The 25,619-nt window shown below is 41.0% G+C and overlaps 1 protein-coding gene across 1 annotated transcript in view; it reads left to right on the top strand.

The window, feature by feature from the left end:
• grin2aa (glutamate receptor, ionotropic, N-methyl D-aspartate 2A, a) overlaps nucleotides 1-25,619 on the top strand; it is a 267,870-nt gene that overhangs the window by 198,377 nt on the left and 43,874 nt on the right. The window contains exons 10-11 of the mRNA XM_055651745.1: nucleotides 2,430-2,659; nucleotides 6,967-7,127. Coding sequence (XP_055507720.1) covers nucleotides 2,430-2,659; nucleotides 6,967-7,127 — 391 coding nt within the window. The remainder of the gene's footprint in view (nucleotides 1-2,429; nucleotides 2,660-6,966; nucleotides 7,128-25,619) is intronic.

The following is a 25,619-nucleotide window of genomic DNA, read 5'->3' as shown; positions in this document are numbered from 1 at the left end:
AGGAGGTTATTTGCCTTGGTATAAATGTAAATGGTCCCTAGTGTGTGTAGGATAGTGCTAATGAGGGGGATTGCTGGTCGATGCGGACACGATGGGCCGAAGGCTTAGGGTTTAGAGATTCCATGCTGCATCTCTAAATTAAACTAAAGTAAACTAAACTAAAAGAGTAAAGAGAGTTTGAATAAAAGGAATGAAGTGGGTAATATCAGAGATAAGTGTGATAGAGGCTAGGGAGAACTGAAGCACACATTGAGTGATGTTTTGTCAGTGCACAGAAGGCATTCCTTCCAAGATGTAAAAGCATTAAGTAGCAAAAATGGTTTCGAATCTTCCGTACAGATTGGCATGAAACCAGAGCTCCACTTGCCACTTGGTCTGTATAGATTGAAGAGAACTACATTACAATGTAAGGCTTTGTTTGTTATTATGTTCAGCTCTGTTTGTGCATTTATCGTCATTTGCTCTGGACAAGAAGGTGTGAATTGTCTTTTTGAACCATCACCAATTTACAAGTGAAGCTGCTCCCATGATGTCTTGGGGTTGGGATTTAGACCCATCAATGACTAATGGGCCTGTCCCACTTAGGCGACTCTTTAGACGACTGCCAGCGACTAATTTGAATGGAATTCTCCTACGACACCTGCTGACAACCTACGACAGCACCTACGACAACCTACAACAGCAGAAATTTTCGCCACTGTCGCCGAAAAATCTTCAACAAGTTGGAAATTTTGTGGCAGTCGCCCCAAAAATCGCCTAAGTTGGACAGGCCCAAAAGAAAGAAAATGACAATAACAATGACAATGGATGGCACAGTGGTGCAATGGTAGAGTCTCTGCCTTACAGCGCCAGATTCCCAGAATCAAACCTGATTATAGATTCTGTCTGTACAGAGATTGTATGTTCTTGCTGTGAACTAGTGGGCTCTCTCTGGGTGCTCTGGTTTCCAGCCATATTCTATAAATTATCCCTAGTGTGTAGGATAGAAGTAGTGTATGGGTAATGGTTGGTCAGCATGGACTCGGTGGGTTGAAGGGTCTGTTTCCATGCTGAATCTCTATCTGTATCTAAACTCAAACTAAACTAAGTATATACGAATTGATCAAATCCTTGCTGCACTGTGTTCCACTTGCTATTTCCATCTTTCTATTTTTACGCGTAATGCCTCTCTTCTGCACTTCAAAGTTCATCTTTGTAAGGAAGACCTGAAACATTAACTGTTTCTCTTTCCACAGATGCTGCCTGCCCTCTGTGTGTTTCCAGCATTTTGTGTTTTTATTCAGATTTCCCGCATCTGCATTTGTTTTTATTTCATTTCCAGGCTGTTCAGCTTTCATTTATGTAATGTTTTTGACTGACTTTACCGATAATTATGCTGCTCATGATTTATCTTTGCTTTTAAGGCAAATTTAACGCTGATGTCCACTTCGATACATTGAGAGATTTATCTATTTTAATACTGAGAAAACAAAAAAAAGTTTCCACCAACCATTAATCACTGACACTAACCAAATAAGCTTGTCTCAACATTCCGGTTATATACTTCTCAAGAACCTATTACAGATTGCAGTGAAAACCTGGCTTGATAATACTTCCATTAAAAATAATGGTATCTGTTTACCAGTTTTAAAGTGAGGATTTATGTGATTAAAATAGTGAGGAAAAGGCATTGTCCATGGGGAATTCAATACAATATCTGACTTATTTTACACAGGTTTAGTTTAGTTTAGTTTAGAGATACAGTGTGGAAACAGGTCCTTCGGCTCACTGAGTCCGCACCGACCAGCGATCACCGTACATTAACACAATCCTATGCACGCTAGCGACAAATTTACATTTATACCAAGCCAATTAACCTACAAACCTGTGTATCTTTGGAGTGTAGAGCCATACCTTGAAGTGTAATCATGTAAACATAGGTGCAGGAGTAGGCCATTCGGCCCTTCGAGCCTGCACCGCCATTCAATATGATCATGGCTGATCATCCAACTCAGTATCCTGTACCAGCCTTCTCTCCATACCCCCTAATCTAACTCCCTCTTAAATATAGCCAATGAACTGGCCTCAACTACCCTCTGTGGCAGAGAGTTCCAGAGATTCACCACTCTCTGTGTGAAAAAAGTTCTTCTCATCTCGGTTTTAAAGGATTTCCCCCTTATCCTTAAGCTGTGACCCCTTTCTGGACTTCATAACATCGGGAAACAATCTTCCTGCATCTAGCCTGTCCAACCCCTTAAGAATTTTGAGATTTCTATAAGATCTTAAATTTGAGTATAAACCAAAATCCATAGTCCTCCCAGGTGCTAACCGACTCGCATGTTATCTAGAAGGATTGTTCATTTGTTTGGCAGCTTCATTCAAGAAACTAGGTGTTTTGGAAATCCCTACCTGTGCTAAGACCGTTCTTATCTGTTGTTCTTTGTTTGCAGCTCCACATGGCCCCTCCTTTACAATAGGCAAAGCAATTTGGCTCCTTTGGGGCTTGGTTTTCAACAACTCCGTGCCGGTCCAGAATCCGAAGGGAACAACGAGTAAAATCATTGTGTCCGTGTGGGCCTTCTTTGCTGTAATATTCCTTGCAAGCTACACTGCTAATTTGGCTGCTTTTATGATCCAGGAAGAGTTCGTTGACCAAGTGACTGGGCTCAGTGACAAAAAGGTAATCCCTTGAAACGCAATAACAATAAACATTTCAAAATAATCTGACAGTAACGTGCTTTGTGATGTTCCTGGGGTTGAAAGGTGCAAGAATTTACCTTAATTGATTAAAATGAAGGTAATCTCTTGTCCTAAGGTTCTGGATCACTGAATGTATTACTTTGCCAATACTGAAGTGGGTTTTATCGAAGTATAGCTTAGCCAACGACTTCCAAATCCTGAGTGTTGTTTTTTTATCCAATATCCTGAAACTTTATGCTGTAATGAACTTGAAAACCATTGACTGGCAAAACGTTCTCTCCGATGTCTTTGAACAGCTCATATATCAAACAAATAGAAACATTCTGTAGAGCAAAATGTACGCAGGTAGTTGTAGAAGACAGTGATATCATGAGAACCCAAAATGATGTAAAATGTGACTTTGGAAAAGCTGACTCTAAATGGAGATTGGACAGAAGCATATGACAAACGTTCTATTGTCATAAAACACAAAAGACGACTTGCTCAAAGATGTACACAAACTGGATCCAAAGCTGATAGAAAAAGCTGAAAAGTGTAGTTGATGACACAGAACCAGAATCGGGGGGAGAAAATTAGTGCTGATATTACCTCAATAAAGAACATATCGGTGTATTGCAATTTTGGTGCTTCCCAGATCATGCCTTATTTGATAGCATTTGTGTGTGTACTAAAATATGACAGAATTCCTTCAAAAATATTGTGCAGAGAAAACCTCGCGTTCAGACCTGTATCTCAAATTGCTGTTTCCACGGAAATGGCATCCACTACTGCTAGAAAAATGTGTCCACCAGTAGCAAGAGTCAAGAGTGTTTTTATTGTCATATGGCCCAGATAGAACAATGAAATTCTTACTTGCAGCAGCACAACACAATATGTAAACATAGTACATTGTAAACAATATGATCAATGAGAAAGAAAAAAAAAGTTCAGTGTGTATATATATACATACTAACATGTACACACACACACACACATATATATATCTTCTCCATTGCTGTCACACCCACATACTCCTTGAGTACAAGCAGAATCTCCGGAACATGTCAAGTTCCCGAAATGGCAGTAGAAAGCTTCCCAAAACCAGGAAGAACATTTGCTACCTAGTCAAAACACACGAAGGCCTTCAAAAAAGCAATATATATATATATATATATTGGCATAGCTGCAGTTTACAGTCAGAGAGTTGTAGTAAACTCCAAAGCCCAGTCTGAAATGTGCTGTGAGACCAGTTCACTGAGCTACTGCTGCTGTTGTAATGTCCATCATGTACTGAGGTTTTCTTAGTTGCCAAACAACCATCATGCTTCAATGTTCTTCAACTCTTTGGATGCAGATGTACATCTATTTATTTACCCACTGTCTCTCAAAGTATTCATGAAGTCATTGCAGTCCTGAAGTCTGTTGATTCTCTCCTGTTGCTATCCAGCAACAAAATGGATGACAATGGAAATGCGCCCAACCTAAAATGGACTCGCATGATCTTGAAGGTGGAGGCAAGTTGTAACAATTTTCAAGTAAATGGAGCCATTTGCCTGAATAATAATGAATTGCCTCCAGTATCAATTTACGTTGTCTGAGATACATCTGGGATCATTTCAAGGGCCTCATTGAACCCACATGTACTCTTACATGGTTAAAGGCATCAAAGCAAAATTTCCTACGGTGCCCTATGATTTCCCTTTGACTTGTGCTGGAAGGAACTGCAGATGTTGTTCTGAAGATAGACACAAAATACTGGAGTAACTCAGCAGGTCAGGCAGAATCTCTGGAGATAAAAAAATGACATTTTTGGTCAGAATGAGAAGGGTTCTGACCCGAAATGTCACCTATTATTTTTCTACAGAGATGCTGCCTGAGTTGATCCAGTATTTTGTGCCTCACTTCCCTTTGACTTGTCCTACTGAAAGGTAGGGCTGGCTTAGGCCCTTTTCTCAACCACAGTCCTCCACATTCTGTGATCTTCTTCAGTCTCTATCTACTGTTGCAACCACATACTCCTTGAGTACAAGCAGAATCTCCAAAACATGTCAAGTTCCAGAAATGGCAGTAGAAAGCTTGCCAAAACCAGGAAGAACATTTGCTACCTAGTCAAGACACATGAAGGCCTTCAAAAAAGCAAAATGCCGTGCGAGTGGTCACAGGAAAATGCTGTGCAAAATCATGCGATAAACTTGTCCTTTGAGAGTCAAAAATATCTTTTGTCAATCCCTAAGAAAAACTGCCATTCCAAAGTGAATACATAGAAAATGTAGTATGGAGATGGAAAGGCATGGAATTTGGGACAGGCTAATGATTTTAACATGGAAAAAGCACCTGAAATCTTTCTTGCTGAAAAACACTTACCACTGTTAGGGTTTTGAAAGTATGCTGATGCTCTTTATTCTTTAAATACTTCCATAATAAGGACACAATACCCGGTGTCCCACTTTATGGTTTTGTCATGGACTATATATCAAGGTTTCAAGTATATAAAGTAGCACGTGGAAATCCTTCTAATCGCAGTCGATGGAAAACAGTTTCAGCCAGTCTGTTGGAAAGCAGCACTTCCTTTAGCTGCCTCTGTTGCAGCTAAATTATCCGGCAGCACTATTTTGACATTTCATGGCAGAGTTTGACCCACTTTAAGTGCTGTTATAAACAGACTGAGCTTATCTATTGCATTGTGTAGCATGGAGACTCTGATGCTGCGAAGCCCATAATTTCCTGTCGTGACAATGATGAATAGCTGTGGTCAGGCAAGTCATGTTTCGCAACTGCAACACTTTTATTAAAAGTGCACTTGATCCGCCAAAATGGCTTCGGCTTGTTTCAGCCCGTTGAAAATTAGAATCTATCTAATACTAAATGCTGCCTACCGATGTGACACAAGATAAGTTTGATCATCTTGAATGCTTCAGCATTTGAAGGTTAGGGTCACATAAATGCTAGGATTGTATCCAGCAGGGAGGGACAACAATCCTCATTCATTTTGATTCATCTTCTTGCCTCAAGTGGCTGTGGGAGGCTCAGCATGAATGTGCTTCCATGATACAATGATAAAGTATTCCCACAAGAACAATATTACAACAACAATTGAATCCATTGACATAACATCTTTAATTTAGCAAACCATCTAAAGGCATTTTTGCGAGTGTTACCATACAGAAACTAACTGAGCCATGAAAGGAGATTTAAGGGTGGGGTGGGTGAAAGGCTTGGTCAGAATGGTTTTAATAAGCTTCTTAAAGGAGGAGAAAGAAAGATGAGATCACAGAGTTTCGGGAGTGAATTGCGGATAATTTGGCGCGTTGCAGGATGATAGAGATAAAATGAAGCAAATTAAACGACTGATGGAAAATATTCCCCGGTGTCTAAATCTCTGTTGGCTGGAATATCAATACACACTGACAAAAAATAGCCAATGAAGAAAGTGAAAGGACAAGTTTGCAATTATGTAAGTTACCACACTATTGAATATTTCCCATTGCCAAGTCCCTGGTACCAAAATAATCTTCAATATAGAAAGAGCATTACCATGAATATAGATAATTTGATTGAGTAATGTGCGGAAGCATGCCTCGACTGAGCTTCAGAACTAAGGCACAGGGAAGGAACCATTTAGATCCTCAGTGACTATACCGATGTTTTACAATGCAGTGATAACCAGGCACAGCATGGTAAAGGATCACAGTGTGATTCATAGACATCATCAAACACTGATGGCAGCTTGTAGGCAGGAAGAGCATGCGGAGGGAGAATGGTGCATTCATTTGAAGAGGAATATTATTACCATGGAATGAGCTTGATAAGTGTTGGTATCCGCCTTTGATTCCAGCGGCCATTTCCTTGAAACCAGCCTTTGTAGTATGACGGTGGTCTATCAGCACGGGACAACAGGTTACATTTCACTCTGTATCCCCAGCAGGAATTGCTTGCAAAATGAAGCAACTTTGAATTCATAGAATCAATGTGCCATAAAGCTCATTGCAGCAGGAAGGCACTTGAGTCTTTTAAGATGCAATGGAGTACATGATCAGGTTACAAAGTTTAATTAAATTGGATATCTCCTGGGCCCTTTGGCAGGGCTAACGTGGAAAGCCAGATTTTTGAGAGCTGCTTCCATGGGACATGGGAAGTATTCAATGCTTTACATGTAAGTGCTTAAACGTAAACAGAAACGCTTTGATTTCTCGGGTCCCTTTGTTTTTAATACAAGAAACTGTTCAGAATATAAAAGGCTTCTGCTTTGACACACTGGTATAAAGTCAATATAATTCCAGTCACCATAGATTTTTGTGTTTCTTATAGTTTCAGAGGCCTAATGACCATTCACCACCATTTCGATTTGGGACAGTTCCGAATGGAAGCACAGAAAGAAACATCAGAAACAACTATCCAGATATGCATGCTTATATGTCTAAATTCAACCAGAAAGGAGTGCTCGATGCCCTGATTAGCCTGAAAACTGGGTAAGTATTAGATGACACTTACTCATTTATCATGTAACAGGTTTTTGGCCATTTTTTGAAAGGAGCAATGGCTCTTAAAGTTTCATTTATACATGTAATGTGCTAGGAAATGACTTAAAACTGTTACAATTCACTGGCTTGGCCTCAGATAGAGTATACTTTTAGGTTTCACACCTTGGGAAAAATGTCAAGGCGGCATTGCAGGTTTTCAAGAATGTTAAAAAAAGATATGTTACACATTCATTTATATGACCTTTCAGGATCTATCAGAGATTGTTACAGCCAATTAAGTACTTTCTGAAGTGTAATATAGGAATTGTGTCTGCCAATTTGCACGCAGTAAGTTCCATCAAATGTCAATGTGGTAATCACTGACATTTACAGAACAAAAGGAGGTGATTTTTCAGATTTGTCCATGTTGACCAAATGCAGTCTTTGGGTTAATCTTACTTCTCAGCTGTTGGTTCAAGGTCTTGCAGGTTTATGGCACTTTAAACATTGACCAGATCCTCTGGATTTAGTGACGTCCATTGAGAATAAGCATTGACTAGGAAACCTGGGTGAACCACCCTGCCCTCCTTCCAAATAATGCCCACTTCAGGGCTCAGTTGAAAATCACATACATAAAAAATACCTCATCTAACAGCCTGACAGAGTCTTTCGAGTGAGGCTTGAAACCACACACATTGCCAATGGTGAGAATTCAATTGCATATAGACTATTACAGCAGGAATGTTCACCTTGGAATGGGAGGGATAAACCTGCAATGTTTAACAATTGTCTTCAAAAAGCTGGTAAGGGGTTTGATTGAGGAATGAGACAAACTGCTTCCATTGGCATGGTAATCAGGGAGAAGGGTCTTGACCCAAAATGTCACCTGTTCCTCTTCTCCAGCTGCCTGATACGCTGAGTTACTCCAGCTTTTTGCATCTATCTTCTATATATTTATCCAAATAGGATCTGTATCTGTGACAATTTGCAAAATACCAATCAGTTGAAATGTTTTACACCGGAAGTTGTCTGCATATAATGATTAAAGGTTAAAAGCTCTGTCTCAAAAGGAATCTTCTTGAAAAGCAAAACTTGTAGTGTTCTCGGGAAAAGACAGGGGATTGTGGTTAAGTAACTATCCCTTCAAAAAGAACGGTAGATGATCCATAGTGCACGAGGTTCCTCCTGTGCTGCGTCATTCTACGTGCACTTGTAGAGGCACAAACGTCGTGAATAAATGGATTCTTTATTCAGGCATTGTAGGTTAGAAATAGATGCACATTTAGCACTCTAACATAATAGTTGTTGTCGCTCTGACGGTGAGATTTAAGCACAGCCTGCAAGTGGCGCAACTTTTTAGTGCATATCTAGTACATGTAATATTGCATTTTTCAACACTGCTGTCTTCAAAAGCAGATCGACAATGAGAGAAATTCTCATGGCCTAAAAAAGATGCCGATTATATGAAATTGTTGAATAAGGCATGTACTCTGGATCATTTTATTCCAAACAGCATGCCCCACTCAATAATTACTGAGAATGGAATGGAAGGGGAGAGTAGGTTAAGAGACACTCACATAATATAAATATACTCAATCCAAAGTCCAAACCCATACCTCAGATAAACTACCCCACACCACCTGTTTGTTCAGGAGATGATGGCTTGTGCTTTCTATAAAGCCTGTTTTATTGTTAATTGAAGAAACAAGGAACTGCAGCTGTTGGTTTAGAAATAAAGACACAACGTGCTGGTCTAACTCAATGAGTCAGGCAGCATCACTGGATTACATGGATAGGTGACATTTTGGGTCGGGACACTTCTTCAGATTGATTATAAGGGGAAAGAAAGCCGGAAGAGAGGAGGGACCAGATAAAGCCAGGCAGGTAATAGACTGATACAAGTGAGGAGTGTTTTTTTTTAATTGACAGAGGGTTGAATACTGATTTTTTTAATTGACAAAGGCCAAAGATGAAAAGACAGGAAGTGTGAGACAAAAGGATTGAAAAATTGCAAATTGTGAAGCTAGAGGAAGGAATATAGGTGGAAGGGGAGAAGGAGGGGTGAAATAGGTGTGATTCCAGGTGGGGCACAGAGGAGTGGGAGAGGGAAGAAGTGGTGGGTGGGGGGGATGGGGGTAGGGAGAGGGCGAGGGTTCTATAGCTATCTAACATGGGAGAATTAAATGTTCATATGTTAGGTTGTAATCTACCCAAGAAGAATGAGGTGGTTGTTCCTCCTGTTTGCCAGCAACCTCACTCTGGCAATGGAATAGGCCCAGGGGCAGGATGAAACAGAAGGTGAATCTCTCGTTAATGCTGAGTATCACTGCAATTTTTTTTAATGCACAGTAGGAATCCAACTGAGTTTCAGCAGAGATGAAGGTTTACCTTCGAAGGTTCTTTATGTTGGCCCAGATTTGCTGGGAGCTGGAAGCCAACTGTGGTTGCCAATTTCTTGCTGTTGATCCATAGTTACCGAGAGTGGGTTCTACATCCAGCCCTTGCAGACAGCTACATAGCAAATGGCCTGGCCCTGTGGTACAAGGCCTTTCATATCAATAACCGTGAGTCCTGCGGATAGAAATGCTTTGATGGCCACATATCCCATATCCCCAATTGACCCAAAACAGTCTACAAATTCCTCTATTATCTTTTAAAAAATGAACAGCATTCTTCTGTTAATTGATTAAAGAGAAAATATAGATTACTTGAAATTTGACACTCTCATTTGAAGCAACATCATATCATATTCCACTTCGTTAGCATATCCCAAAGTTATGAATACTGAAACATCCAATGTTAAGTAATATCAACCCTTTCACCCTCTCTCTTTCCAGCCCCGCCCCCACCCCCTAAACTGGTAGTCACCTATTTCTCCCACTATCCCACCCCTCATTCACCTTCCCATTCATTCTCTCTCAGTCCACTTTCCACATATATCCCTCCCTCTGGCTTTACATTTCATTCCTCTTCTCTGGTTATCTGACACTCTTTTGTCTTCTTTTCATTTCTATACTTTGTCACTTACTCCACCCATCTACCATCCATGATCCCCCCTCCCCTCCCCCAGCTGTATCTACCTGTCAATTCCCTGGCTTTGTCCTGCCACCCACCTCTCTTTTCTAGCTCCCCCCCCCACAATCAGTCTGAAGAAAGTTCAGACCCAAAACGTTGTCTGTCCATTCCTTCCACAGATGCTGCCTGACCCATTGAGTTATTCCAGCATCTACAGTCCCTTGTAGCTTCCTCTCTATTTTGTAGCTATTCTTTTGCCTTAATGAATGAGGTGGTTGACCCTGAACCAGGTAAATGAATGAATGAATGAATGATGATTGAATGAATGAATGAATGGATGAGTGAATGAATGAATGATTGAGTGAATGGATGAATGAATGAATGAATGTTTGAATGAATGAATGAATGGATGAATGAATGAATGAATGGATGGATGGATGAATGGATGAATGGATGAATGAATGAATGAAAGATACTTTATTAACCCTTGGCTGAGGTGCAGTGGGTGGATCAATCACAGCAGTTGCTGGGAAATGTCATGATGTTGGTTTTCTGGCACTTGGGGAAATTGCTGGCAATCGTCAAATAGGAAATTTGCAACTTGTCCATTGAGTTACTCTTCTGCATGAAACCCAACCAGTTACACCAGGAAATGCTGGTGTTTCGCAGGAGAATTCCCAGCCATTATTCCCAATTAGCAGTTACTTGATTTTGTGCGTGCGTGTGTGTGAAAGGAGTCAAACTGGGATGATGGTTCAAGTGTGGAACTTGAATTGGAATTGGAGTGGAATTTTCTGCCACAGAAGGCAGTGAAGACCAATTATTTGGATGTTTTCAAGAGTGAGTTAGATATAGCTCTTAGGGCGATATCGGAATCAAAGGATAAGGGGAAAAAGCAGGAACGGGTTACTGATTTTGGCTGATCAGCCTTGATCATATTGAATGGCGGACCTGGCTCGAAGGACCGAATGGCCTACTCCTGCACCTATTTTCTATGTTTCTATGTTTTTATGAACTTCACAGCTCACTAAGCTTCTGTGTAGCCGGGCAGGTGGTTGTATCAGCAATACGACTGAATCACAGAAACAAAAAATGTTATCTGTTCCCAGGAGGTGGAGCCATATATTGTACTGCCTTTGAGCTATTTACACAGGCCAGTTAATCTATCAGCATGTCTCTGGGATGTGTTCACAAATGCATAAGGCCACAGGTTGAGCATGCAAACACCACACAGGCAGCACCTCGGGTCAGGACCGAACCCAGTTACTGATGTTGCACCACCCAACTATCACAGAATAGGCTAGATAAATATTTTGTTTCTCAGCCCAAGATATCTTCTACCCATTTGTTCCTCTCCCCCACCCAATCAAAACAATGATGAAGAGAAACTCAACCTTAGCACTATGATGCCCTATATCCCTTCCATATGCTTCAGATAAAATGATGCATCATAGTGATTTCCAGAAAGCAATCGATAAAATTCTTCAGCAAAAGTTAATGCGGAAAATTACAGCTTACAACGTGGGAAGTAACATTTTGGTGAGGGTGGAAGATTGAAAGGCTAGTTGAATAGAGAGAGTATGAATAAATATTCCCTTTTATCGTTGGCAGAATGTAATGAGTGGTGTGCACATGGATGAGTGGTGGGAATTTACTGTATGTAAGTCACTTGGGTGAAGGCACCAACAATATGGTTGTTAAATCTTCGCTCCAGTTGCATTCTTTCCCCTAACGTTCTTATAAAATCTCTTAGGAATTTCCTTAATATTATCTGCCAGAGCTCTCTCCTGTCCCCTAGTATCTGATCTGTGAAAGATTTTAAACAGACCCTGGTGTGTATATGTAGAAACAGAACTGCAGCATATATTGTCTCTCTAAAACGGAATAGCTATCAAACCTTAGCTGTCAAATGAGTTTAATAAATATCAATATAACTTGTGAACAGAATATTAATTGTAACCCTTATAAAAACAATAGTCAGTCAGCATGTTGGAAAGATCACCGTTCTTTATTCATCCAAGATAGCTCTGATCTTAAACCTTCAGTTATTGTTGCTGCTTGCGGCAGGCTGAGTGTGGATGTCAGACAGCAGTGGGCTTGATTGTGATATCCTCTTGAAGGTTAGACATTCAACATCTTAGTCACATGGTTACTTAAATAAGAAAAACACAAAAAACTGGAGTCATTCAGCAGGACAGGCAGCATCTCTGGAGGAAAGGAATGGGTGACGCTTCGGGTCGAGACCCTTCTTCAGACTGGTTACTTAAGTAAGATTTTTCTAATGTTAGACACAACTTACTTAAGTAACCACATGACCCTAGATGTTGACCATCTGACCTTCAAGAATTGGCTTTAAATAGTGTCCAGTCAGAGCAAACCTTCAGAAGACTGAGAGGTGAAAGCTGGCAAGGACCATAAAACACTCAAGTTCTGAGTAAGTGAGTGTATTTTTCAAACAAATGTTCTCCCAGCATGTTCTTTAAATTGGGAAATCAAAGACTTCAATCTTTTGATTCTCCAACCACTAATTTTCATGGAAACCACAGGCTATGTGCAAATGATTGCCCTGCCTACACTTGATGGGAGAACTTGATTGTGTAATCAAATAAACTATACCACTTTCTCCAGATAGCATCTTTTAACAGTCATGAGTTTTAGTTCAAACCAAATGATCCTATTCAACATCATTAATTAAATAAACATCACTTACCTATTTTGTCAAAGTCACATTACAACGTCTTTTTGTGTCTTGCCTGTTCCTTTATCAACATTAACATTTTCTCTCTGGTTGTGGAAACGATTGATGGCAACATAGGAAATAGGAGTAGTCTAAACATCCCTCTTGCTCAAAAGCAATCCCAATCCCCCACTTATTTCCCCTGTATCCCATTTTCTCGAACATGCCTATTAACACCCTGCTGATTCTCCCACCACCCACCCGCACTCGCGGCAATTATGGCCACCTAACCTTGTGATGTGGAAGAAAACTGGAACACCTAGGGAAATTCAGATATTCACAGGAAGAGGGTGCAGACTCCACACAATAGAATGATTTTTATTTAAAAAAAGAGGCTCTGACAAGGCTATGGTGAGCTTAGGCCCAGACAAATCCGCCGATTTGCTGATAATAACAAATACATGTGTATTTGCCATTGATAAATGTGTGGCTCTGAGTTTGGACCATACCTCTCTCTGTCAATGATTGTTTTTACACTATTCGATGTCTGTCTCTCACCATCAATGTCTGTGTCTTTTCCCCCCTCATACTCTTATTTCTCTGTTTATATTTGTATCTCTGTCTTGTTGCTCACATCCAACTGTCTCCTGCAATCCCCTAGCTTCAGATCTTCGTTTACTTCCATCATTTTTCTCTTTCTTTCTGTCTCATGCTATATTACTTGTTTCTAAAATCACTCTTATGTGCAAATATTGATTCAGTCCCTCGTCTCCAACCTGTCTCTGTTGTCTTCTCACGGCTTCAGATTTATCTCCTCGTTCAAATTCCATTTACTTACTTTGCTCTCCCTGTCACCTTCATCTCTAATCACTGACTACATTTTAGTCATCGTCTGCCTCTGCCCTTACTTCAGAACCATCACCTTTACTCGTCCACTCATCTCTCCCTGATGATACCTCAATGGTTTTATTTTCACTCAGCTTCTCCTTTGTCCCCACTCCTGTGGGAATATTCTTCCTTTGTTCACTTCTGTCTGGCTCAATTTTATATCGGTCGAAGAGATTGCTGTGTTTTACTAAATGTCCACCTAAACGGGGGAACAATAAGGGGAAAACCTTTTTGGGATAATTGCAATGGATAGCTCCAATCCATACCGAAACCTCAGGAATGAATTGGACTAAGTCAGACTGGAAATAAAACATATCTAATCCTTTGTGTAAGAAGGAACTGCAGGTGCTGGTTTAATCCGAAAGATAGACACAAAAAACAGGTTTCATATCTTGAGCTGATGGGCCACGGAATAGAAAGTTAACTTCTCTTGGTTGGAAATTTCTTACTGTTGTCACCATAGTTACCGAGAGTGGGTTCTACATCCAGCCCCTGCAGACAGCTACATAGCAAATGGCCTGGCCCTGTGGTACAAGGCCTTTCATATCAATAACCGTGAGTCCTGCGGATAGAAATGCTTTGATGGCCACATAACCCATATCCCCAATTGACCCAAAACAGTTTACAAATTCCTCTATTATCTTTTAAAAAATGAACAGCATTCTTCTGTTAATTGATTAAAGAGAAAATATAGATTACTTGAAATTTGACACTCTCATTTGAAGCAACATCATATCATATTCCGTTTCGTTAGCATATCCCAAAGGTATGAATACTGAAACCTCCAATGTTAAGTAATATCAATCCTTTCACCCTCTCTCTTTCCAGCCCCATCCCCACCCCCTAAACTGGTAGTCACCTATTTCCCCCACTATCCCACCCCTCATTCCCATTCATTCTCTCTCAGTCCACTTTCCACATATATCCCTCCCTCTGGCTTTACATTTCATACCTCTTCTCTGGTTATCTGACACTCTTTTGTCTTCTTTTCATTTCTATACTTTGTCACTTACTCCACCCATCTACCATCCATGATCATCCCTCTGTAGCTATTATTTTGCCTTAATGAATGAGGTGGTTGACCCTGAATCAGGTGAATGAATTAATGAATGAAAGATACTTTATTAACCCTTGGCTGGGGTGCAGTGGGTGGATCAATCAGAGCAGTTGCAGGGAAATGTCATGATGTCGCTCTTCCAGGGAGATGCTAAATGCATTTTGTTGTCTCTGTACTGTACACTGACAATGACAATTAAAAATTGAATCTGAATCTGATGTTGGTTTTCTGGCACTTGGGGAAATTGCTGGCAATCGTCAAAGAGGAAATTTGCAACTTGTCCATTGAGTTACTCTTCTGCATGAAACCTAACCAGTTACACCAGGAAATGTTGGTGTTTCACAGGAGAATTCCCAGCCATTATTCCCAATTAGCAGCTAGTTGATTTTGTGCGTGTGTGTGAAAGGAGTCAAATTGGGATGATGGTTCAAGTGTGGAACTGGAATTGGAATTGGAGTGGAATTCTCTGCCACAGAAGGCAGTGAAGACCAATTATTTGGATGTTTTCAAGAGTGAGTTAGATATAGGTCTTAGGGCGATATCGGAATCAAAGGATAAGGGGAAAAAGCAGGAACGGGCTACTGATTTTGGCTGATCAGCCTTGATCATATTGAATGGTGGAGCTGGCTCGAAGGACCGAATGGCCTACTCCTGCACCTATTTTCTATGTTTCTATGTTTTTATGAACTTCACAACTCACTAAGCGTCTGTGTAGCCGGGCAGGTGCTTGTATCAGCAATACGACTGAATCACAGAAACAAAAAATGTTATCTGTTCCCAGGAGGTGGGGCCATATATTGTACTGCCTTTGAGCTATTTACACAGGCCAGTTAATCTATCACCATGTCTCTGGGATGTGTCCAGAAATGCATAAGGCCACAGGTTGAGCATGCAAACACCACACAGGCAGCACCTCGGGTCAGGATCGAACCCAGTTACTGATGTTGCACCACCCAACTATCACAGAATAGGCTAGATAAATATTTTGTTTCTCAGCCCAAGATATCTTCTACCCATTTGTTCCTCTCCCCCGCCCAATCAAAACAATGATGAAGAGAAACTCAACCTTAGCACTATGATGCCCTATATCCCTTCCATATGCTTAAGATAAAATGATGCATCATAGTGATTTCCAGAAAGCAATCGATCAAATTCTTCAGCAAAAGTTATTGCGGAAAATTACAGCTTACAACGCAGGAGGTAACATTTTGGTGAGGGTGGAAGATTGACAGGCTAATTGAATAGAGAGAGTAGGCATAAATATGCCCTTTTCTGGTTGGCAGAATGTAATGAGTGGTGTGCACATGGATGAGTGGTGGGAATTTACTGTATGTAAGCCACTTGGGTGAAGGCACCAACAATATGGTTGTTAAATCTTCGCTCCAGTTGCATTCTTTCCCCTAACGTTCTTATAAAATCTCTTAGGAATTTCCTTAATATTATCTGCCAGAGCTCTCTCCTGTCCCCTAGTATCTGATCTGTGAAAGATTTTAAACAGACCCTGGTGTGTATATGTAGAAACAGAACTGCAGCATATATTGTCTCACTAAAACGGAATAGCTATCAAACTTTAGCTGTCAAATGAGTTTAATAAATATCAATATAACTTGTGAACAGAATATTAATTGTAACCCTTATAAAAACAATAGTCAGTCAGCATGTTGGAAAGATCACCGTTCTTTATTCATCCAAGATAGCTCTGATCTTAAACCTTCAGTTATAGTTGCTGCTTGCGGCAGGCTGAGTGTGGATGTCGGACAGCAGTGGTCTTGATTGTGATATCCTCTTGAAGGTTAGACATTCAACATCTTAGTCACGTGGTTACTTAAGTAAGAAAAACACAAAAAACTGGAGTCATTCAGCAGGACAGGCAGCACCTCTGGAGGAAAGGAATGGGTGACGCTTCGGGTCGAGACCCTTCTTCAGACTGGTTACTTAAGTAAGATTTTTCTAATGTTAGACACAACTTACTTAAGTAACCACATGACCCTAGATGTTGACCATCTGACCTTCAAGAATTGGCTTTAAATAGTGTCCAGTCAGAGCAAACCTTCAGAAGACTGAGAGGTGAAAGCTGGATAGGGAGTAAACAAGAACCATAAAACACTCAAGTTCTGAGGAAGTGAGTGTATTTTTCAAACAAATGTTCTCCCAGCATGTTCTTTAAATTGGGAAATCAAAGACTTCAATCTTTTGATTCTCCAACCACTAATTTTCATGGAAACCACAGGCTATGTGCAAATGATTGCCCTGCCTACACTTGATGGGAGAACTTGATTGTGTAATCAAATAAACAATACCACTTTCTCCAGATAGCATCTTTTAACAGTCATGAGTTTTAGTTCAAACCAAATGATCCTATTCAACATCATTAATTAAATAAACATCACTTACCTATTTTGTCAAAGTCACATTACAACGTCTTTTTGTGTCTTGCCTGTTCCTTTATCAACATTAACATTTTCTCTCTGGTTGTGGAAACGATTGATGGCAACATAGGAAATAGGAGTAGTCTAAACATCCCTCTTGCTCAAAAGCAATCCCAATCCCCCACTTATTTCCCCTGTATCCCATTTTCTCGAACATGCCTATTAACACCCTGCTGATTCTCCCACCACCCACCCGCACTCGCGGCAATTATGGCCACCTAACCTTGTGATGTGGAAGAAAACTGGAACACCTAGGGAAATTCAGATATTCACAGGAAGAGGGTGCAGACTCCACACAATAGAATGATTTTTATTTAAAAAAAGAGGCTCTGACAAGGCTATGGTGAGCTTAGGCCCAGACAAATCCGCCGATTTGCTGATATAACAAATACATGTGTATTTGCCATTGATAAATGTGTGGCTCTGAGTTTGGACCATACCTCTCTCTGTCAATGATTGTTTTACACTATTCGATGTCTGTCTCTCACCATCAATGTCTGTGTCTTTTCTCCCCCTCATACTCTTATTTCTCTGTTTATATTTGTATCTCTGTCTTGTTGCTCACATCCAACTGTCTCCTGCAATCCCCTAGCTTCAGATCTTCGTTTACTTCCATCATTTTTCTCTTTCTTTCTGTCTCATGCTATATTACTTGTTTCTAAAATCACTCTTATGTGCAAATATTGATTCAGTCCCTCGTCTCCAACCTGTCTCTGTTGTCTTCTCACGGCTTCAGATTTATCTCCTCGTTCAAATTCCATTTACTTACTTTGCTCTCCCTGTCACCTTCATCTCTAATCACTGACTACATTTTAGTCATCGTCTGCCTCTGCCCTTACTTCAGAACCATCACCTTTACTCGTCCACTCATCTCTCCCTGATGATACCTCAATGGTTTTATTTTCACTCAGCTTCTCCTTTGTCCCCACTCCTGTGGGAATATTCTTCCTTTGTTCACTTCTGTCTGGCTCAATTTTATATCGGTCGAAGAGATTGCTGTGTTTTACTAAAATGTCCTCGCCTTTTCACACACCTAAACGGGGGAACAATAAGGGGAAACCTTTTTGGGATAATTGCAATGGATAGCTCCAATCCATACCGAAACCTCAGGAATGAATTGGACTAAGTCAGACTGGAAATAAAACATATCTAATCCTTTGTGTAAGAAGGAACTGCAGGTGCTGGTTTAATCCGAAGATAGACACAAAAAGTTGGAGTAACTGAGCGGTGTGATATCTTGAGCTGAGGCACGGAATAACAAGTTAACTCTCTGATGATCGGAACTTCACTGCCCAGCTGAACTGTGGTTTATTCAATCATTTACAATCCTCCAACCAAAGGTGGCGCTATTACAAGTGGGACAGGCAGTACCTCTGGAGAGAGGAAATCGGTGACGTCTTATCTGATCCTTTACTGGATGTTCTAGATATGTAATGTTATAATGTAAGCAATTTGAACTCTTGCCTTCAAAATCCAATCTCAATTATTGCAATCTACCACAATGCAAGCTGAGAGTACATTTATTCCAACATAAATTTTTCTCCTGAATTCAGAACTAAATTAAAAAATAAGTAAAGTTTCAGTGATGCCTGAATGATGAGAATGGGAAAAGAAGCTTCTCAGATCTCTCCATCATTGAAACAGAATGGGGACCATCTATAACTTAACTTCAGTCCTTGCTTTGTCTCCCCTGCTCTTACTGCCCTTCACAAACATGAACATTATGCCTCATCATTACATCAGGATTATTATCTGTTCAATGGGGAAAGATATGAGCAACTATAATAGGAACTTGAGGAGTTCCTATTATAGTTCCTATTTTTTCACACATAGGATGATTGATGCATCTAACGAGGTATCAAAGGTGTTAGTTAAGGCAGGTACTAATGCAACTTTAAGGAACATTTAGACAGGTACATGGATAGGTCAGGTTTAGAGCGATATGGGCCAAATGCAGGCAGGTGGGACTAGTGTAATAATAATAATAATAAATTTTATTTATGGGCGCCTTTCAAGAGTCTCAAGGACCCTTACAAAAATTTAGCAAGTAGAGGAAAAACATATAAGCGGAATGAAATAAATAGTAGAGACATGACTAGTACACAAATTAAAGACAGAATTCAATTCAAAGCACGATATGAGGCAATTCAAGCACAGATGAAAAGGGAGGGGGACGTGGGGCTAAGGATAGGCAGAGGTGAAGAGATGGGTCTTAAGGTGAGACTGGAAGATGGTGAGGGACACGGAATTGCGGATCAGTTGGGGGAGGGAGTTCCAGAGCCTGGGAGCTGCCCTGGAGAAGGCTCTGTCCCCAAAACTGCGGAGGTTGGACTTGTGGATGGAGAGGAGACCGGCTGATGTGGATCTGAGGGACCGTGAGGATTGGTAGGGGGAGAGGAGGTCAGTGAGATATGGGGGGGCCAAATGGTGGAGGGCTTTGTAGGTGAGGGCCAGGATTTTGTAGGTGATCCGGTGGGAGATGAGAAGCCAATGAAGTTGTTTGAGGACTGGAGTGATGTGATGCCAGGATTTGGTGTGGGTGATGAGTCGGACGGCTGCGTTCTGGACCAGTTTTATTTAGCGAATGCAAAGTCCTTTAGCCAAGCAGTTGCCTCTTGATTTGCTATATGAAGGGTGACAAGTCCTCCTTTGAGTCTTTGTTGAGGGCATGCTTCAATGATGTGTTGCACTGCTTGCTGCTCTCCACAAGCACACCGTGGGGTTGGACTGCTGCCCCATTTGTGAAGGCTGGCCAAGCAGGGGCCATGTCCAGTCCTGAATCTATTCAGCGTCGTCCACTGCTTCCTTGGGAGATTGGTGCCAGGGACCGGTAGGGTGGGGTCTGACACCAGATGTTTATTTGGGACGTCCTTGGACTCCCATTCCTTTTTCCAAGCTGATTGGATGGTGAATTCAGCTGGTGGTGGGTTCTTCCAAATTGGTCGTCTAGATGGAAGTCGAGCAGTGGGTGGGTTGAAGATGTCCATGTGAATTGGCAGGTGAGGGGAGTTTTTGGTCTTTTGGAGCATCCTTTGAGTGAGGACTACTTGCCGGATGTGTGGAGGGGCTATGTTGGATAGGACAGGGAGCCAGGGGAGTGGTGTTGAGCGGATTGTTCCTGTGATGATCCTCATTGTTGAGTTCAATTGGGTATCCACACGGTGTGTGTGGGATGACCTGGACCAAACAGGGGCACAATATTCGGCTGAAGAAAATGCAAGGGCTAGTGCTGAAATGCGCAGTGTGGGGGCTGCTGTCCCCCACTTTGAGCCAGCAAGCTTACTGAGGAGATTGTTTCTGGACTTCACCTTAGCTGCTGTTCACTGCTGGACCAGTTGGAGTTGGTTGATGTAGTGGAGCTGATGCCAAGGAGAAGTGAGTTGCAGTAGTCCAGTCGGGAGGAGATGAAGGCAAGGTTGTAGATTGGACATGTTGGTCAGTGTGGGCAAGTTGAGCCTGTTTCCACACAGTATGACTCGATGACTCTATAACTTGCATGATAGAAAATGTACGATGTTACTTGTTAATTATTTAGTGCAGTGAGAGAGCTACTTTTTTTCCCAGCTTCTGAAATCCAATCTCATTCTTTTGATAGCTGGCCTACATTGAATGAAAAATTAATTTAACAAAATTGGCAGTAGAACTTGGTGATTACATTAGTTGCAAAGTTGAATAAACTGACATCTAATTTATCAAACTCTAATTTATCAAATGTTGGTCCTTTATTAGCTGCTGAGGCCTTATGTTACTTTTAAACTGTAATAACCTTAATGGACTAAAAGTTAGAATATTATCAATTAGTGTGTTGCAGTTTTCTACAGTGGGATGGATCACTCCAGCTTCATGCAAGGGAATGCTCCCACTAAACCTTTGAAATATATTCCTGGCTAAGCAATTTAAGTTCATAAAGATTCTACAAGATTCTACATGGATATCAACAATTATAGCAAGATATTGATCAGCTGGGCAAGCGGGCTGAAGAATGGCTAATGGAGTTTAATGCAGTTATGTGTGAGATGTTGCAGTTTGGGAAGTCAAGCCAGGGTGGGACCTTCACAGTAAATTGTAGGGCTCTGGGAATATTGTAGATCAGAGGGATTTGGAAGTCCAAGTACATCGTTTTATGAAACTAGTGTCACAAGTTCATAGGATGGTAAAGAAGGTGTTTGGTACGTAGACCTTCATTAGTTATGTTATAGAGTAGAGAACTTGGGATGTCATGTTACAGTTGTGCAATACATTGTGAGGTCGCATTTGGAGTATTGTGTTTGGTTTTGATCTCTCTGCTCTGGGAAGGATGTTATTAAGCTGGAAAGAGTGCAGATGAGATTTACTTGGATGTTGCCAGTTCTTGAGGGTCTGAGCTATAGGGTGAGCTTCGGCAAGGCTAGAACTTTATTCCTTGGAGCGCAAGAGGCTGAGGATCTAATTGTATAGAGGTGTATAAAATCATGAGGTTAATTGATAGGGTGATTGCACAGTCTCTTACACTGAGTAGGGGAATCAAGAACCAGAGGACATGGGTTTAAGGTGAGAGGGGAAAGATTTAGTACGAGCTTGAGGGGCAACATTTTCACTCAGAGATTGGTGGATATATGGAATGAGCTGCCAGAGGAGTAGTTGAGGCAGGTGCAGTAACAAGATTTAAAAGACACTTGCACAGATACATGGAAAGGTTTAGAGGGATATGGGCCATATGCGGGCAAATGGGACGAGCTTGAATGGGGCGTCTTGGTTGGCATGAAGGAGTTGTGCTGAAGGACCTGCTTCTATGTCTCCATGAGTTTATAACTCTATGTATTGTGAAATCCTTTAAAAGCAATAGAGCAGAGATTTATGGTGAACCTGTGGAGAATGGGTTTCAACAGTGCCAATTGCACAAGCTCCAGTTTATGTTGGACCTTGAACCAAATCCCTTATTTCAAAGTGTTTGACAGGAACTTTACCAGACATATTTTGAGCCACATAGAGATATCTGTCCAGATCATCCAGAAACATCTGCCCAGTGTTTCTACCTAGCTGCACCAACCTGTTCCAGATGCAGATGTGTAAACTGAGTCTCCGCCCCTAGGAAGACTATCCAGGGACTAAGCAGGTTACAAAGTGTTGCATGAAGATTTTGGGAGAACTGATGTTAGGACACCCATTAGGTTCCCCAACCTTGTTGAAACATGGTCAGATCCTGGTCCACCGCTGAACTCCATGGGGAGTCGCCATGGAAATTGACAGCTGAGTTGCCTTGTCATTTTGGGTCTGACATATTTCTGGCACATAGGCTGGGTAATGGTGGCAGTTATGAGTAAATTCCATGTGATTATAATTCAAGGGACATATGAGGACACAGGCAAGGAAGAAAGCATTTGGCAGGCATACCTCCATCGATCAGTGTATTGAGTACAGGAGTTGAATATCATGTTGCAGTTGTACAAGATGTAATACAAGAGGCCACATTTGAAGTACTGTGTTCATTTCTGGACGCCTTGCTATAGGAACGATGCCATGAAACTAGAAAGGATGCAAGAAAAGATTTACGAGGATTTACCAATCTGGTTTTTTTAAGCAGGAGGAGAGGCTGGATAGACTGGATCTTTTTTTCCCGGTCGAGTAGGGGGCTGAGGGGTGACCCTATAGAGCTATGTAATATCATGAAGGACATAGACACCATGAATAGCTGTGACCATCTTTTCCTCGTCTAAAATTAGAAGGCACAGATTTCAGGTGAGAATGTAAAGATTAAAAATGGATGTAAAGGGCAATTTATTTTTACACATAGGGCGCTGTGTATATGGCGTGAGCTGCTAGACAAAGTGGTAGAGACATCTACAACATCTAAAATTGATATTGAAGTAGGTTCACCAGGTTAATTCCTGCGATGGCGGGATTGACATGATGAAAGAATGGATCGACTGGGCTTATATTCACTGGAATTTAGAAGGATGAAAGGAGACCTTATAGAAACATATAACATTCTTAAAGGATTAAACAGGCTAAATGCAGGAAAGCATTTCCTGATGTTGGGGGAGTCCAAAACCAGGGGTCACGGTTTAAGAATAAAGGGTAGACCGTTTAGGACTGAGATGTGGAAAAATATTTTCACCTAGTGAGTTGTGGATCTGTGGAATTCTCTGCCACAGAATGCAGTGGAGGCCAATTCACTGGGTGCACTCACGAGAGAGTTAGATATATCTCTTAGGGTTAACGGAATCAAGGGCTATGGGGAGAAAGTAGGAACTGTTTACTGATTTTGGATGATCAGCCATGATCATATTGGATGGTGGTGCTGGCTTGAAGGGCTGAATGGCCTACTCCTGCAACTATTCTCTATGTTTCTATGTTTCTAACAGACAATTGGACTGATACACGGGTAGGAAAGGGATATGGGCCAGATGCTGGCAAGTGGGACTCGCTTGGTTAGGCAATTTTGTGTTTAGTTTATTGCCACGTGTACTGAGGTACACTGAAAAGCTTTGGTTGCCAATTTGGTTGCCCTGGACAAGTTGAACTGGAGGACCTGTTTCCATGTCTCTATGACTCTAAGGTCTTTTTGGGATAGGATGGAGGAAATTGTGTGGATGTTTTGAATGAGTGGAATTGCCAGACTAAAATTCTGTCTGACAGAACATTTAAAAACATTCTCATTTTGGAATGATCGAGCATATTCTGCAACTTTGCAAGTTGAAAATGTAATTATTGCCCTTTCCTCAAGGCCATTTAAACTTGGCAACTGTGATCTCTGTGAATTAAGTTGCAGGGAAAAAAATCTGTGTCATTTGCTTTCTGCCTGAAGTGCTTTGATTTTAGATTTTTGTGACGTCGAATGATTTTCAATGTCAAGCTTCCCTGTTGGTAAATGAAAGGCTCTGTGCAATCTGCTGAAAAAGAAACAAAATATCAGCAGCAGTCTCAATTAACTGACTCCAAGTGTGACCTAGAAACCTTAAGCATAATGGAAAAATAGAACTGTGTTTAGCTGTTCTAAACATCGTAAACATGGACCTAAAAGCTACAAAATTATTGCTCTAAATTCCTGCTGATTTTTAAACAGTCGACAGGGCTGATTTTATGAAGTTACTATAAATTAGAATTATATTTTATTTATTGTTAATAAGTGCATGAAAAATCATATGTTTAACTTTACTTAGAAGGGTGTTGTCTTCAGACTTGGAAGATACCTGACTTAAAATGTTGCCCATCTATTCCCTCCGCAGATGCTGCCTGACCTGCTGAGTTACATCAGTACTTTGTGTTTTGCTCAAGATTCCAGTATCCAGGCACAAAACCTAAATAACCTGCTGGAAATCTGAGATGAGTTTAGTTTAGTTTAGTTTAGACAGGCAGCGAGGAAACAGGCCCCTTCGGACCACTGAGTCCGCACCGACTAGCGATCCCCACACATTAACACTACCCTTCACACACAAGGTCCAATTTTACATTTAAACCAAGCCAATTAACCTACAAACCTGTACGTCTTAGGAGTGTGGGAGGAAACTGAAGATCTCGGAGGAAACCCACACAGGTCATGAGGAAAATGGACAAACTCTGTATAGACGAGCACCCGTAGTCAGGATCGAACCCGGGTCTCTGGCCCCATCAGGCAGTAGCTCTACCGCTGCGCCACGTAAAAATAGAAAATGTTGTATAAACATATCAAGACAGGGAGCATCTGTGAAATGGAGTTAATAATTTTAGTCAAATCAAATTTACAACTCCAAAGACAATGACAAATAACATTGACTGGTCGTTGACCCGGTTATTCATGGTATTTGGAAAGACATGACGACAATTAAGCAAGAAATTTGTTAACCTTTAAAAACTTGAGCTCAGAAGGATCATGTTTAGTACATTTTTCACATCACGTGGAAAGGAGCATGTGAACAAAAATCACCCTGCTCTAGGCACATTATTATGTCCTAATTATGTTTCAAAATGAATTTAATATTACAGTGCTAATATGGGGCATTGAAACAAAATATATTGTGCATTGTGTTTCAATTTCTAATGGCTTCTTCTACTAAACACGTTGTGTTCATTTTGCATCATGTTTCATTTTGGTCCTGCGTTTGGATTCTCATTGTAGATAGATGTTTTGTTTGCCAGATGTCGTATTATTCCTGATCCACATTTCTGAATCTTTTCCCCATATCTAACTTTATAAAAAGTGTTTAAGAGAGTGTTTTTCTCACAATGGGTGATGGGTGTATGGAACGAGTTGCTGGAAGAGGTAGTTGAGGCAAGTAGGGACTAGACATTTAGACAGGTACATGGATAGGACAGGTTTAGAGGGATATGGGCCAAATGCAGGCAAGTGGGACTAGTGTGGATGGGACATGTTTGTCAGTATGGGCAGGATGGGCTGAAGGGCCTGTTTCCATGCTGTATGACTATAACTCTATGAGTGTGACTTGTTTTTGTTCACTCAATCGCAAGTTGTACTC

The sequence above is a fragment of the Leucoraja erinacea genome, chromosome 20 (assembly GCF_028641065.1).
Source record: "Leucoraja erinacea ecotype New England chromosome 20, Leri_hhj_1, whole genome shotgun sequence".
NCBI lineage: Eukaryota > Metazoa > Chordata > Chondrichthyes > Rajiformes > Rajidae > Leucoraja > Leucoraja erinaceus.
The sequence above is the reverse complement of the archived record's forward strand: the minus strand, read 5'-3'. Positions and strand labels throughout refer to the sequence as shown.